This window comes from Hippichthys cyanospilos, chromosome 17 (assembly GCF_059441005.1).
Source record: "Hippichthys cyanospilos isolate Australia breed blue-spotted pipefish chromosome 17, RoL_Hcya_1.0, whole genome shotgun sequence".
Taxonomy (NCBI): domain Eukaryota; kingdom Metazoa; phylum Chordata; class Actinopteri; order Syngnathiformes; family Syngnathidae; genus Hippichthys; species Hippichthys cyanospilos.
In genome coordinates this window covers 12,306,184-12,320,979 of record NC_142385.1, presented here as the reverse complement: position 1 = coordinate 12,320,979, position 14,796 = coordinate 12,306,184, and the positions used below count along the sequence as shown (strand labels likewise).

Here is a 14,796-nt window from a genome sequence, read left to right as displayed (position 1 = left end):
TAGCAACTCCCATCACGCCCGCATTTTGTGGGGTTCTGTCCCAGAAAATGAAAGCAAAACAATGACAAATGGAGAGGAAAAACTCTTTGCTAGGAGATAAATTGACACACATTTGTAAGCAGGTGCCCCACCCCGACAGGAAGGAAGGAAGGCGGGCAGATGAATCATGGGAAGGAAGGGAGAGAGGCATCAAGGTAGGAAAAAAAAAATAAAATAAATATATATATATATATATATATATATATATATATATATATATATATATATATATATATATATATATATATATATATATATATATATATATATATATATATATATATAAAGAAATCATAACGACAGGTAACGAGTGGTGGCACAGGACAAGTTGGGTCGAACCATTGTATTATGGGGCAGAATCTGGCTTTTTAAAATCATGAAATTGAATAAACGAGTGAACATAAAAATTGTATTTTGAATTTATATTTTCCTGAAACATTCAATTCCATTATTATTTTTAAAGGGCTTTTGCATGTTTGTTGGTTTAATTTGATTTAATTTCCATCAATATTCATACATGATTACACTTACTTCCACCAATGACTTTACCATGAACCGCTTAAACCCACAATTTGCCAGGAGGCTTAAACAAAGATGATCACACTTCCTCATTTTTATCCAAATGAGGTCATTAGAAATCAGTCAGAGCTGAAGCTAATATTTAGTCTTCGCCACAGCTAAAAGGAAAGCGCTGTTATGCTTTCCTCGACATGCAGCAATCACCCAAGCGTCCAAACTCATCGGCTAATTTGAGCGCGCCGCGCCTTTAAGAGGAGCCTCCGCGGCGCAAGAACAACATTCCAGCCTCATTAGTTTACACTGCTGATACTAATACTATGATTACAATTGGTCATGGTTTATTTGGACTACTATTAGGCCTAATACAATAATAGAGCCTGAAAGAGGTTCAGATGTGGGCACGGGATCCACTTGGAGTGGTTCCACCCCCAGCAGCTGCGGGGGGGGCTCGCACAGGTCAGGCGTACAGTAACACTTGACCTCCACGGTGTGTGTGTGTGTGTGTGTGTGTGTGTGTGTGCGCGCCCCCCCGCAGACAGAGCCAAAGGGCAGTAACCTCCAAAGGCTTTGTTTGGCGGTCGGCGGCGCGAACATAGGCCCGCCATTGTACCAGCGCGCCGCTCAAACGCTTGTTTTCTTTGGGAAGCAGGAAATTGGATGACTGGCTACCTGCTACAACAACATCCTGTACTTGAGAAGCCTTCTTCTCGCCCATACCCACCTATTATTTCCCTTTTCCATCATACGCAAGTGCACGGGCAGAAACGTTCTTTTTTAAATCTCCCTCTGGTGCCGAGGTGCCCCCCCCCCAGCCGCCCCTCCCACTCAGGTTGAGACCAAATTGGCCTCATCCAGATGCTTCCGTACAAAGTATATATACAATATATATGCACACACCATATTTTTTGGACTATGGGACACAACTTTTTTCTCGTGATTTGAGCCCTGCAGTTTATAGAGCAGTGCAGCTGATCTGCGGGGCTTTTATTTATTTATGGTTTGTTTATTTGCTAGTCACCAGGAAGAAATACACCTATATATATATATATATATATATATATATATATATATATATATATATATATATATATATATATATATATATATATATATATATACAGGTGTGAGTCATACGTATGGCAGCGTGTAAATATGAGAGGGATTAGGACACATCACAGTCGGAATGATGAGGAGTCATTCCACATCACTAATGATAATCTCGAGAAGGGATTTGCATTAGGTGGGATGAGATCCCGTGTGACCCCCGCACAGGAAGGCTTCAGTGCTGTACCACACCTGGGAAAACACAGTGTCAGTACAACTTCGTCGACGGGTTTTATGTATTTGTTATATTTTTGTTATTATTTGTATTCTTTTAAACACATATACACACATTTGACCATGTTTAATAAGACTTTTTTTTCAGAAAACAAGCCCATTATTACTGGTCCTGTAGAACTTAGTGAGGCATTTTTTTTTTCACAAAAAAGACCATGTATAATAAGGCTTTTAAAAAAAAAAAAAAATCAAAGACCATGTAAAGTAAGGCTTTTTTTAAACGACCATGTTTAGTAAGGCTATTTTTTTTTCTTTTTTTTTTTTTTTTTTACAAAAAAACGACCATGTATAGTAGGGCTTTATTTCACAGAAAAGACCATGTTTAGTGAGGCTTTTTTTTCAATAAAAAAGACCATGTATAAAAAGGCTTTAAAAAAAAAAAAAAAAATCAAAGACCATGTAATGTAAGGCTTTTTTTTAAACGACCATGTTTAGTAAGGGTTTTTTTTTTTTTTTTACAAAAAACGACCATGTATAGTAGGGCTTTTTTTCACAGAAAAGACCATGTATATTAAGGCATTTAAAAAAAAAGACCATATATATAGTAAGTTTTTTTTTCACAAAAAAGACCTTGTATAGTAAGGCTTTTTTTTACTTTCAGAAAAAAAAGAAAAAGACCATGTTTAGTAAGGCTTTTTTCAAGAAAAAAAAGACCATGTATAGTAAGGCATTTTAAAAAAAAGAACACGTATAGTAAGGCTTTCTTTCACAAAGAAATTCCATGTATAGTAAAATGAAGTATTTTTTTCTTTAAAAAAAAAGAAAAATACCATGTTTAGTAAGGCTTTTTTTAAGAAAAAGACCATGTATAGTAAGGCTTTTGTTTCACAAAAAAGACCTTGTATAGTAAGGCTTTTTTTTCTTTCACAAAAAAAAAGTCCATGTTTAGTAAGGCTATTTTTTCAAGAAAAATAGACCGTGTATAGTAAGGCTATTTTTACTTTTTATTTTTTGCAAAAAACAACCATGTGTAGTAAGGCTTTTTTTTTTTTATACCAAAAAAATGACCGATTTTTAGTAAGGCATTTTTTTCGTTTTGCAAAAAAAAAAAGACCATGTATAGTAAGGATTTTTTTATTTTACAAAAAAGGACTAAGTATGGTAAGGCTTTTTTTTTTTTTTTAAACAACCATATATAGTAAAGTAGTTAAATAATTTAATAAAAATTAAAAATAATTAACCCCGATGAGTGATTATTCGTCTATATTATTATATTGTGAAGATATAACATATATAGTCCAGCAAAGTCACGGTTTTGAAAGTATTTGAAAGGAATGCTGACCATATTTTGCCAGTTTTATAGCAAAGGATTTATTCAATTTGGAAAAAAAAACAGCAATATAAACAGATGTTGCCTAACATTCAAACAATATAAAAAGAAAATGATGGGGAAGGAAAAACCAAAATCACAAATATATAGATATTTTCTCTCAAGTGAAAAGTGATTCTCTGCAGCTGGTTGCAGTTGCGCGACAAATACTGCGATGACATATTTTGGACGTCCAGTCTTGCACATCCGAGAGGCCTCTCACAATATTCGAGATGGATGGACCACAAACAAAACGGAGATGGCGGCGGACATCAATCAACTGTGAACATTAGAAAAGCACACGCTGCTCTTCTTTTGCCGGGAACACAAATATAAAAAAAGTGTTGGATGGCTTTTGGGACCGGCGTTCCGTCTCAGTCGGAGCTGGGCGAGGCGGCCGAGTCCATGTCGTCGTTCTCCAGGTCGTTGGGCGATGCCGACTGGCCGCCTTTAACGCGCTTCCATTTCATACGTCGGTTCTGGAACCAAACTTTTACCTGCGGGGCAGACATCAAAGACTATGTTACGATGGCTTTTGTGATGTAGCCAAAAAATAAGAAAAAAAAAAACATAGGAATTAAGGTCCTATTGTGCCCTTGCATTTTCTCACAAAAAAAGACCATGTTAAATGAAGGTATTTTTTTTGCAAAAAACCCCCCAAAAAACATGTATAGTAAGGGTTTTTTTTTGACAAAAACAGACCATGCACAGTCAGGCTTTTTTATTTTTTAATGACCAATTATTATATTATATTAATTGCAAAAATAAACAAAAAAAAACCGACTGTGTATTGTAAAGTTTTTTTTCTGGAAAAAACAACAAAAAAAACGACCAAAGCATTTTTTTTTTTTTTTCCAAAAAATGGCCATGTATAGTAAGGCTTTTTTTTCCACAAAAAGACCATGTGTAGGCTTTTGGGTTTTTTTTTTTTGCAAAAATCGACCATGTACAGTAAGACTTTTTTTTCTCGCATAAAACAACCATATATAAGGCTTTTTTTTGTTTTTTTTTTTTTTTGCAAAACAATGACCATGTATAGAAAGGTTTTTTTTGCAAAAAAATGACCATGTATAGTAAGGCTTTATTTTTTTTTTTTTTGCAAAAAAATGACCATGTATAGTAAGGCTTTTTTTTTTTTTTTTGCAAAAAAATGACCATGTATAGTAAGGCTTTTTTTTTTTTCACAAAAAAGACCATGTATACTGGTCCTGTAGAACTTAGAAGAAAAAAAACACCCATGTATATTAAGTCTTAGAAAGTAAGGCTTTTTTCTGTTTGCTTTTGCAAAAGAAAAAAAAAAGACCAAGAACAAAAACATGCATAGTAAGGCTAAAAGGTAATGATTTTTGTAATTTTCAAAAACGACTATGTATGGTAAGGTTTTTTTTTTTGTTAAAAAAAAAAACAACCATGTATAGTAAGGCTTTGTTAAAAAAAAAAAAAAACATAGTTAAAAAATTAAATAAAAACATAGGAATTAAGGTCCTATCGTTCCCTTGCATGTGGAAGACCACCATAATACACCCTGAAAGAATAGTTCTAGCCCCCAGATTGGCCAAACTGACTTTATCTTTTGTCTCTTACTAGGCCACACCTCTTAAAGGCACAGTACGTCCAATAATTACACTTCCTTTTTGCACAGTCAGGGTTACTGTTTTGATTATCTGAATTTTAGGATTAGGGTTAGAGTCCAATGGCCGAGTCCGAGACAAGTCTGCGTTTTGCGAGCCTAATGGTCGAGTCTGAAACAAGTCCGAGTCAAATCCCAAGGAGTCTGAGTCAAATCAGAGCCCGGTGAAAAAAGAAAAGCAGATTGCCTTGTATTAAATGATCTTACGATGGAATCAATCACACTTGTTGCAGTATTTATTTTTGGAAGTACAACAAAGTTAAAAAAAATAACTTTCCTCCGCATCGCTAGCATCTAGTCTGTACTTCCACATATCCATATCATCTCATCAACCAACACAGGACGTGGGTTCACTCATCTTCCTGACTCGTCGATAGGAAATACTTTGAGTGCGGCCATGGGAATAGTAGCCCACGGCAGGAAGTTCTGCAGAATACTGCGAAAATGAGTGGATGATGACACTCAAGGGCTACTGGCTTTGACTCATGCAGACGTTAGCCCGTCACTGCTTATTTTTGTTTTGTTTTGTTTTTAATCAGGTAGCCAAAAATTAAACTATTCCCAACAAATTGTTGGCAAATAACTACTTGTTTAACCCTTGTGGCATTATGTTACAAATTATGTTGATTTCATGATATTCAAAAAATCAAAAGGAAAAAAAAAACATTCAGGAGCTGAAATTTCCAGCAGATGATTAAAACATATCAAATTTCAGATTGAAATGATTTTGACATTTCTATGTGATTGCAGCCGGACGTGCGAGATTTTGTGTACAAAAATAACCATTGTCCACATTTTGGACCATATAAAACCATTATAATTACAATTTTTGAGATGCATTTCAATAAGATTTATGACATTGATTTTCCTGTGATTTTTGCATCATTCCGTTGAGCTAACTATGTTAGCAAACAGAAAATTCTTTGTTGACTTGTGTTTCACTTCAAGACAGTAGGTGGCGGTAGCGAACAGTTAATGCCTATGTCTTAAAGTGTCATCATCACTTCACAGGCAAAGACAGACCATAATATTTTACATTTTTTTGTGTGAAGTTAATATATTTAATCTACATATGCACGAATAGAATTTATGCCACTGAACAACTTTAATCATTACGTCTTAAAGGACTTAGGGAAACCAATGCAATGTGCACAAGAATTAAATGAAGCTCCTCAACTCACTGCCGTGGGACTACAACACGAGCAAAAACAGTGAATAGTGTGAGCCAGCGAATGACAGGACTGTTTACTATTAAAATCCCACAAAAATTTGTGAACAAGCAGCTAAACCTCCTGCACAAATGTCCTAAATTTTTGGGACTAGAACCCGATGATCCTTTTTATTTTTTTTTCCATCTTTGGTTCGAGTTTGTAGAAGTTGGACACGGACGCTTCCTCATCCATCCTCATCTGACACGTTCCAACATCCTGATCCCCCTTCCTCGCCGTTCGCCGTCCTCCGTGACGACTGATGGAAAGGACATCGCAACATGGCCGCCGCCGCGTTCCAGCTGTCTGGGAATTCAATTTTGGGAAGCAGACGGCCGTTCCGTGCGGTCAGCGCGCCACCGCCGTTTCATTAGCCGGGACACCGGACTTTATAACGTAGCGCGTGCGGGTCGGGTTTGATGGCGCCCCCGAACTGAGGCCTAACGTCATGCGGAGAGAACCGCAAAAGTCCTGGCAGGAAAACATCTGCTCATTGTAATTTGGAGGACGCCGACGGCTTGGGATGACGGAAGGAGCGGGGGAAGAGCTTTTATTTGTTCGCGTTCATAAAGGTCCGATTGAAAGCGGTTTTATTGGGAAAACCCGGAAAACGGCATTTTGGATCGCGTGCTAAGCGGCGAGGACGTTGGCGTAGATTCGTCCCTGGGTTTGAATTGTTGACGAAAAGAAATGTTTGACGGAGATGTTTGTGATTTGTACAACGACAACCGTCTTAAGGTCTCAACTTTCATTTCCTAGTAGCCAAAAGGTTCAAATTGGAACATGAAAATAAGGAATTAGTAGACAATGCGCACCACCGAAAATGTGCCAAAACTTAAATGTATTTTTCTAAACTTTTTCAGGAATTTAAGATTCAAATTGTTCTATTATATTATTATGAGTTACCTCCTTTTATTATATATAATCTTAAAAGGGTATTAAGTGTAGAATTACAATATACAGTCTTAATATTTTTTTATTTCTGGAGACATAAGCCTGATTTTGTAGAAATCATTATATATGTATATACTGTATATTTGTATTTAAACTGTATTATAAATATCAGGTTTTTTTTTTTTTTTAATTTTTTTTTTACAATGTTTCAGGTCCGTCAACCTACCTACCAATTAGTTAGGATTTACCAATTGTGCGTGAGTGTGAGCTGTGGCCAACAGCAGCTTTTTCAAAAGCGTGCTCAAAAGAGCGCCCACCTTATTCTTCACCTCCCGGCTCTCCTTTCCCACATGTGAGGGCATAGATCTGTCTACGTCGACTATCCCGTACCTGTCTCTCCGTCAGGTCCAGGTTGACGGCGATCTCGTAGCGGCGCAGCCTGGTCAGGTAGTTGTGGTGGGTGAACTCGGCTTCCAGTTCCCTCAGCTGCTCCTTGGTGAAGGCCGTCCGCTCCTTCCGGGCTTTGCAGCTGGTGTCCGCCTTGCACGCCGACTCCGGCGTGTCTGGCCGAGGATGGGAGGAGAAAGGCATTACGCGGGGGGGGGTTTGCACAAGAAACTACATCCGGTGACGAGTTGAAAAAAAAAAAAATTAGCGCGTTTATTTTTACGACGCCAACAAACTTTAACGATCGGGGCGTGGTACTTTTGGGACCACCGTGAATCACGCGCACAGCGGGTCGGCATTTGGCTAATTTGTCCATTTGGCCATGGAGGCACACAGGGACCGACTTAGCGAAGGAATGCGGCGGAACGTCGTTAAAGCGGCCAACAAAAGAACAAAGTTGAGGATATGTCCTGGTCGGAGCGCTTCCTACGTGTGTGTGTGTGTGTGTGTGTGTGTGTGTGTCACGAGAAGCCCACAATAACTCATGACCTCCAACCATCAGGAGATACCTCAAACATCTCCGCAGGGGTTAGCATTATTCCACATTGTCATGCCAAGGAAAATAAATACGTCGAGCAATAAATAATTATGCTGCATTTTCACAAATTCAGGCTCAGAAAAAGAAAATGGAGGTATTGACGTATTTTACATTTAACTTTGAATTGGAGCTCCAAAAGTGACGTTACAGCAATTTGAATATTATCAAGTTGAAATACAATTTTTTGAGGGAAATGGATTTAAAGTCTAATGCGGAACGTTTATTAGTACCTTTTTAAATTTGGATTTTCGTCAATAACCCAAAACTCATCAGAAATAGGCCATATTGTCTTTTTAATGCAGATTTCAAACAGATAAAAAAATTGTGACATTTATATTAGATATTGATGATTATTTGTACTTTGAAGCTAGTCATGTAAAAGTGCAGATTGAAGTTGTTCAATTGTGGATTCATTGTGGATTGTTATTATTGTTAGTATGGAGTAAGAAAGATTTAGTGAATTTTCTATGGCAAAAAATGACAACATTCTAAGTTAAAAAAAAAGTCACAAAAAATAAAATAGCAATTCCCCAAAACATCTAAAAAAAAAAAAGTTTTGTTTTAGGTTGTCCTTTCAACTTGTAAAATGAAAAAAAAAATCAATTTAAATTTTTTTCCTAAAATTTTTTTTTCATTTCCAAAAATATTTTTTTTCTCAAAAAAATCTTCCCCAAAAATACTCTTTAAATATTTAAAAATACTCAAATGTATAAGAAATTATTTGTGAGTATCATTGCTACAGGATTTTTTCTTAAAAAAAATTTTCCCCTAAAAATAGTTTAAAAAAAATCTCCCTTATAGTAATAGCAAAACACCTAAAAAATGTATAAGAAATTATTTGTTCAAGAAAAAAAAAAATTAAGAATATTATTGTTATATATAATTTTTTTCTCGAAAACTTTCCCCCAAAAAATAAATTTTAAAAAGCTACATTTTACTATTTTTAAAAACATCTCAAAATGTATCAGGAATACTTTGCGTCCTCAAAAATCACTTTTGTATTTTTATTCTAAATACTGCATCATAAACTCTTAAGCAAAAGCTTTCACTTTCATTTTTTTTTTTTTTGCTAATATAAAAATTGACAAGTGAATTGTTTCTTATATTGTCCCTCAACCGAAACTAAAGAAAAAAAAAACCTTGCTGTTGTTTACTTGTTTGTTATCAAAAATTTCAACGTGTGAATCGGCATTTTAGCCCCAAATAATAAAAGGCAAAATCTCAGGCAGCGATAAACAAAGTTAACCAAATAACTTATGGCTTGAACGCCCCAAAACAACAACAAAGCTTGACGTCATCGCATTCAACGTTCAAACGCCTCTAATTCGACAACGTGTCGCTTTGCCAAAACTTCCAGCCAATTCCTGCGAATCCAGATGTGCAGAAATGTGCGCGTGCACTTAAACATAACAAATCCCCCCCCCAAAAAAAGTCACACTTAAGTTCAGGTGTCAGCGCTAATGGCGTTCGGGTCGGCTGGCGGCGTCCTTGCCAGAATGCGCGCGTGAACACCTGGCGTGACACCCCCCCCCCCCCATAAATATCCCGCACAGCCAGATGCCGTAAAAGCAAGGGGGTGGCGGGCGGAAAAAAAAAAAGGGGGGGGGGGGGCTTGTGTGGGAGGCCACAAATTGTCTCAGGAGTAAATGACAAAAGTCCAATTAGCATCATGTGACTACGATTAGCAAGCAGAAATGCATTTATGCAGAACTCATTTAAAAATTGTTGGTTTGTGATAATAAATGAAAAAATACCTGTGTGACCAAAAAAAAAAAAGCTAAATACTATTTTGCCTTGGTCATTAAGCGATATTTATCATGAGTGCATTTTTGACAGGTTATTTACGTTTTTATTTCATTTAGAATAGTGGAATATTTTAGCCATTTATTTATATTTATTACTAATTTCACGCTTGAAACAAGCATTTTATTTTTAAGCTTTTTTTTAAGGTAATTTTTATATTATTTTAGGATTAAATACATGTTTTTGATTTTTAAGGTGATTTTAAAAAGGAAAATAAAGCTTCCTTGAGCTGCAATTTTAACGTGAAATATTTTTATTGTTTTGATTGCTATCTTTTGCACATTTCGTAAATATGATAATTAATACACCTACACCTATAGAGATATAGATTTTTTTTTATTTTAATTTCACCTCTCAAGCTCAAAATTTACAGGGGCATGATACTCATCTGTATACATTGAGTGTTTATTCCCCCTCTTTAGTGAACAAACGCCCCAAAAATGAGCAAAAACCTTTAACAGCTTAAGATTATTCTAATTAATTAAGAAAACGTCATCATTAATTACTTTTACTCTTTTACTTTTAAATTAATACAAATTTTGGCTTGCAGTGCTGCAATGAAGTTTGGAAAAAAAAAATACATATATATATATTTGTTTTTTTTTTTACACATACATACATGCGTGCTATCTTCAACATACATTGTACATACAAGTATGTTATTTTAAAACAAAGCAAAACTACTATGAAAGTTATACAAGATGAAGATCATTAAAATGATTCGCTTAAACTGGTGAACTATACTTCAGGGAATGGCACGATACGTTTTCGGTCAAAAGTAGCGCTTTTTCGCTCCCAAAGACGTATGTTTTGATCTGCCCCCCCTCAGTCCAGACCGACTCCCAAGTACTTCTGAAACCGCCCGGCAGCGAACGAGTTAAAAAGAAGAATCCCTCCCCTCACCTGTGGCGTCCCTCTTCCTTTTGCCGGCGCTTTTCTTGTCGGAGTCGCCCGACGCCACGCTCCGGGGCGAGTATTCCCCGTCGGGGCACCCGGGCGGCCGCTCGGCCCCCGCACTGTCCAGCTCGGGCCCGGCGCCCTCGCCCGCCGCGGCGGAGGCCAGCGCGGGCGGGCAGGCCTCCGGGGCGCGACCCCGCGCCTCGCAGGGGTTGAAGTGCCAATCGGGCCTCTGGTAGCCGCCCTGGCTGTCCAGGTAGAGTCTGTCGTCCCGGGGGTAGGCGGCGGCGTGCGGCAGCAGGCAGGAGCCGGAGAAATCCGCGTAGCTCAGAAACTCGGGCTTCTGATGCAGGGAGAAAGGCGCCTGCTGATAGGGCGACTGCAGATTGGCGCCCGGGACGCCCGGGTGAGAATTCCGCACGCAGCCCCAGATGGGACCGCCGGGGTGGGCGCTCCTCATGCAGCTGCTGGCCGGCTGGTCCATGCGGGCGCTTGGGTACGGTTCGAGCCGAGCGAGATCCTCTTGACGGCGCGCGGACGCAACGCCTGGGTGGGCCCCCGGGGGTCCTCGCGGGCTCTCTGGGACTGGCTGGCCTTCCGGAGCCGGGCGCTCGACTGCCGGGCCGGAGCGGCGGGGCCGCCTCTTTTCACGAAGCCCCCTTGACGGTGAGCCCTCCTCCTCGAGGTGGGAGAGCGCGCGGGGTTTACGCTGGGCGGAAAGGCGACACCGAGGGGGCGGGGCCCGCGGGCCACATGTCGGAGCGGCCGGCCCGCCGCATCCACTATTAATCACGGGGGAAATTTTATACGCGCATCTAATGGGCTTTCCAGACGCGGCCATTTTAAAAGGGACATTGTCTGCCGGCTGGAAAGGCAGCCGCCCGCACGGGAGCGGCCCGACCCCGCTCCTTTCCGGCGACAACCCCCTCCTTTGCTTTTTTCGCACCCGGGTCAGCCCGCTGTATTTCCTTCACGCCCGAATCCACCTGGCCGCGATCCTTTTCCGTTTTTCCCTTCGCGTCGTTGACATCATGCGCAGTATGGAATTTCGGGGCCGTGATTCAACAACGCGAGCGGGGGAAAGGAAAAGTCTTTCGCTGGATGCTTCCTGTCTTTTTTTTTTTCGGTCGCGGCCGCGTGAACCGCATTTGCTCCGCCGAACCCGTGTCACGATCGTACCGGCGGATTTTAAAACGCTTACGCAATCGCACGGGGATTGATGTTGCGATGGACTCGGAAATTAAGATCAAGTTGACAAACGTGCGGGATTTTGACGTTGTTGGGGTCGTTTTCTTGCAGTTCACTCCCGGTAGTGTGAGGACTATGCGGTTGCGGCATTTTCAATTTTGACATGTTGTCGCCATCCGGGTGAAATTTCAGCTCCCTAATGCTTTTCAATTGCTTTTCCTTTGTGTGAAATGCCTGATGTAAAAATCAAAGTGGACAAACCGATTTGTTTTCGTTTTATCGCCTACCTTATTATTTGCTCGATTATGGAATGCAGTCTGCTCAGGGGAGGGAACGGAATAAGAAATTTATTGTGTGGTATTACTACGCACATGACAATACAACTTTTGAATCTTGAAACTAAAACGGCAGATTTTTTGTGTCTTATTGGGTATATTTTCTTATGACAAGGGGAAAATTCATCTGGGAGCTGAATTTCACAAAAGCTTGATGCATTCACTATATATGACATCTAAGGAAGGAGTTCGTATATCTTTTAGTGAAACCTTCTTAACATTTTTTCAGGCTTTGGAGCATGCAGACTGAATTTCATATAATGATCATAGTGTCTTTAAGGTTGAATTAAAACTGGGCTCAAATTTTTATTGAGCAGTGAACGGTGCTGAAATGTTTCCGTTATAACTGTCAATCAAAAATGCCATGTGCCAACTTTCACGAAAAAAAAACGACATTTTCGGTTATAGGTCGGCAGGAGCCATTGCCAAGCTGTAAAAACTGAGTAGAAAGTATATATTTTTTTCTCTTTGCTTTTTTACATGAAAAAAGCAAAGAAAATAAAGCTAAGTGTGGAGAGTCTCTGTCACAATACGTAGAAGGTACAAAACATGCAATCAATACATGAAATATTCCTTTTTCTTTGTAATATTTTGTCTTTTTCCTCACTTTGTATGATTATAGTCAATATTTCTTCCTTGGAAAATGCGCGACATTGTTTGTTGATCAATGACATCGTCAGCCTCTGTGTGGCAATTAATCCTCAATTGTAGTTTTTCTCTCAATTCCGTCACTTTGGTCGTCTGCTCCACGTGAGCCCCGTAAAAACTAGCCGAGTCGTTGTGAACTCTGGTCTCACCGCTTTCCCGCTACAAGTGGAAAAAAAAAAAATCCAAACTCCAAATGGGAGGGCACCCTTTCCGTTAACCCGGTGAATTGTTGAGCCATGAAGCACCGCCGTCTTTTTACTGGCCGCACGGCGGGGAGCCGGCTTACTCTAGCGGCGGTCACGCAGGCCGCCGGCCATCTGTGTGTCGCCATCAATTAGAGCGCCTCCCTCCGTGCGGGCAAAGTAAATACACACCAGCCGCTGTGTGTGTGTGTGTGTGTGTGTGTGTGTGTGTGTGTGTGTGTGTGTGTGTGTGTGTGTGTGTGTGTGCGTGCGAGCATGATGGGAGTCCGGCTCTATTTGTGCTGATAAGTTCCATACCGTTCCTGTCGTGGTCTGTCGTCAACAAATAACAATTAGAGGTGACGGAAATAAACCATAATAGCTAACATTTCATAATACTTAATGCTATGCTTTTAACCCTGTTAGTTGTAGGGAGGGGGAAAAAAATGAGGAGGAAAGGCTGCATTCACAGGGTTAATTTTTGGGAAAGAAAAGAAGGGGTGGAGTCATAAAAAAAAAAAATCTGACCCCGCCCAATACAATTTATTTAAATTAAAAAAAAAAAATCAACAATGCAGATGGGTTTCAATTTGTCTGTTTCTTAGCAACAATTAAACACTAAACACACTAATTATGTTTATAAAAAAAAGTTGCAAAAAAAAGTAATGAAAATCGATGAATGCAAAATACAGTGGACAAAACTGCCTCAAATGTTTGCCCGCAAAAGGCAAAAGACAGGAAATCTGACAAATACAATAGATTTATTGCATTGTCAAATATTTAAATTGGTAAATCCCACTAACCGCCAAGTTGTAGAAATATGTAAAAATCATCCTGACAAAAAATAAATTGTTAAAAAAAATCCACCAGCAAAAAAAAAAAAAAAATATATATATATATATATATATATATATATATATATATATATATATATATATATATATATATATATATATATAATTATTTTTACTGTATTTTGGGGGGTTAGTGGGATTTTGGGGGGATTTCAGTTATTTTTGTTGATTTTTGTTGATTTATACAAACAAATAAATAAATAAACAAACAACTTAAGAGATCACTTAAAAAATATATATATTTATATATATAAATAAATAAATAAATAAATAAACAAATCACTTAAGAGATCACTTAAAAAAAAATATATATATATATATATATATATATATATATATATATATATATATATATATATATATATATATATATATATATATAATCATTTAATGTTCAAGTATGTGTTATATTTTTTTCCCACTGTTGGTTCAGCTGCTAAAAAGCGATTATGAATCAGAACAATGTAAAACTATATTTTTGGAATGTTTATTTTGAACTCTATTTTGCGTTGGTGTTGTCCATGTGTTTGTTTCGAGAGAAACGTCAAAAGTCAGTCCTACGTGCGACAAATTTCAAATAAATGAAGTGGACCTGAGAAACATCTCCACAACCCCCTCCCAGGACCACAACCTGTTACCGTCACTCTTGCCTGGCCTGTGTGTGTTTGTACCTTTGTATTTTGCTACACGGTGGGGACCAAATTCATTGTTCAACTGGCTCTGCTGGACCCCAAAAGTTCAGATCAATTTTTGAGGGTCAAAGACTTTTTACAGTACAGGTTTGAATTGGATTTTGGTTGAGGTTAAAGTTAAGCAATCTATTGCCACGGTTAAGGTTAGTCAGGGATTTGTAAATGCATTACGTCAATGGAATGTCCCCAATACTATAGCAAAAACCCCATGCGTGCGCGTGCGTTTGTATTCCGTCACAGTGTCAGGATTAAGAGCCTCCATCAGTCTCGGCCGT

At 38.6% G+C, this 14,796-nt stretch overlaps 1 protein-coding gene across 1 annotated transcript; it reads right to left on the bottom strand.

Annotated features, from left to right (window-relative positions):
• Positions 1–3,134: 3,134 nt before the first annotated feature.
• meox1 (mesenchyme homeobox 1) lies at positions 3,135–13,827 on the bottom strand. The gene is made up of 3 exons (XM_088438197.1): positions 10,629–13,827; positions 7,328–7,500; positions 3,135–3,702 (listed from the first exon to the last, which is right to left on the bottom strand). The coding sequence occupies exons 1-3, from the start codon at positions 11,461–11,463 to the stop codon at positions 3,580–3,582; spliced, it is 1,131 nt and encodes a 376-aa protein (XP_088294323.1). The 5' UTR covers positions 11,464–13,827; the 3' UTR covers positions 3,135–3,579.
• Positions 13,828–14,796: the final 969 nt, after the last annotated feature.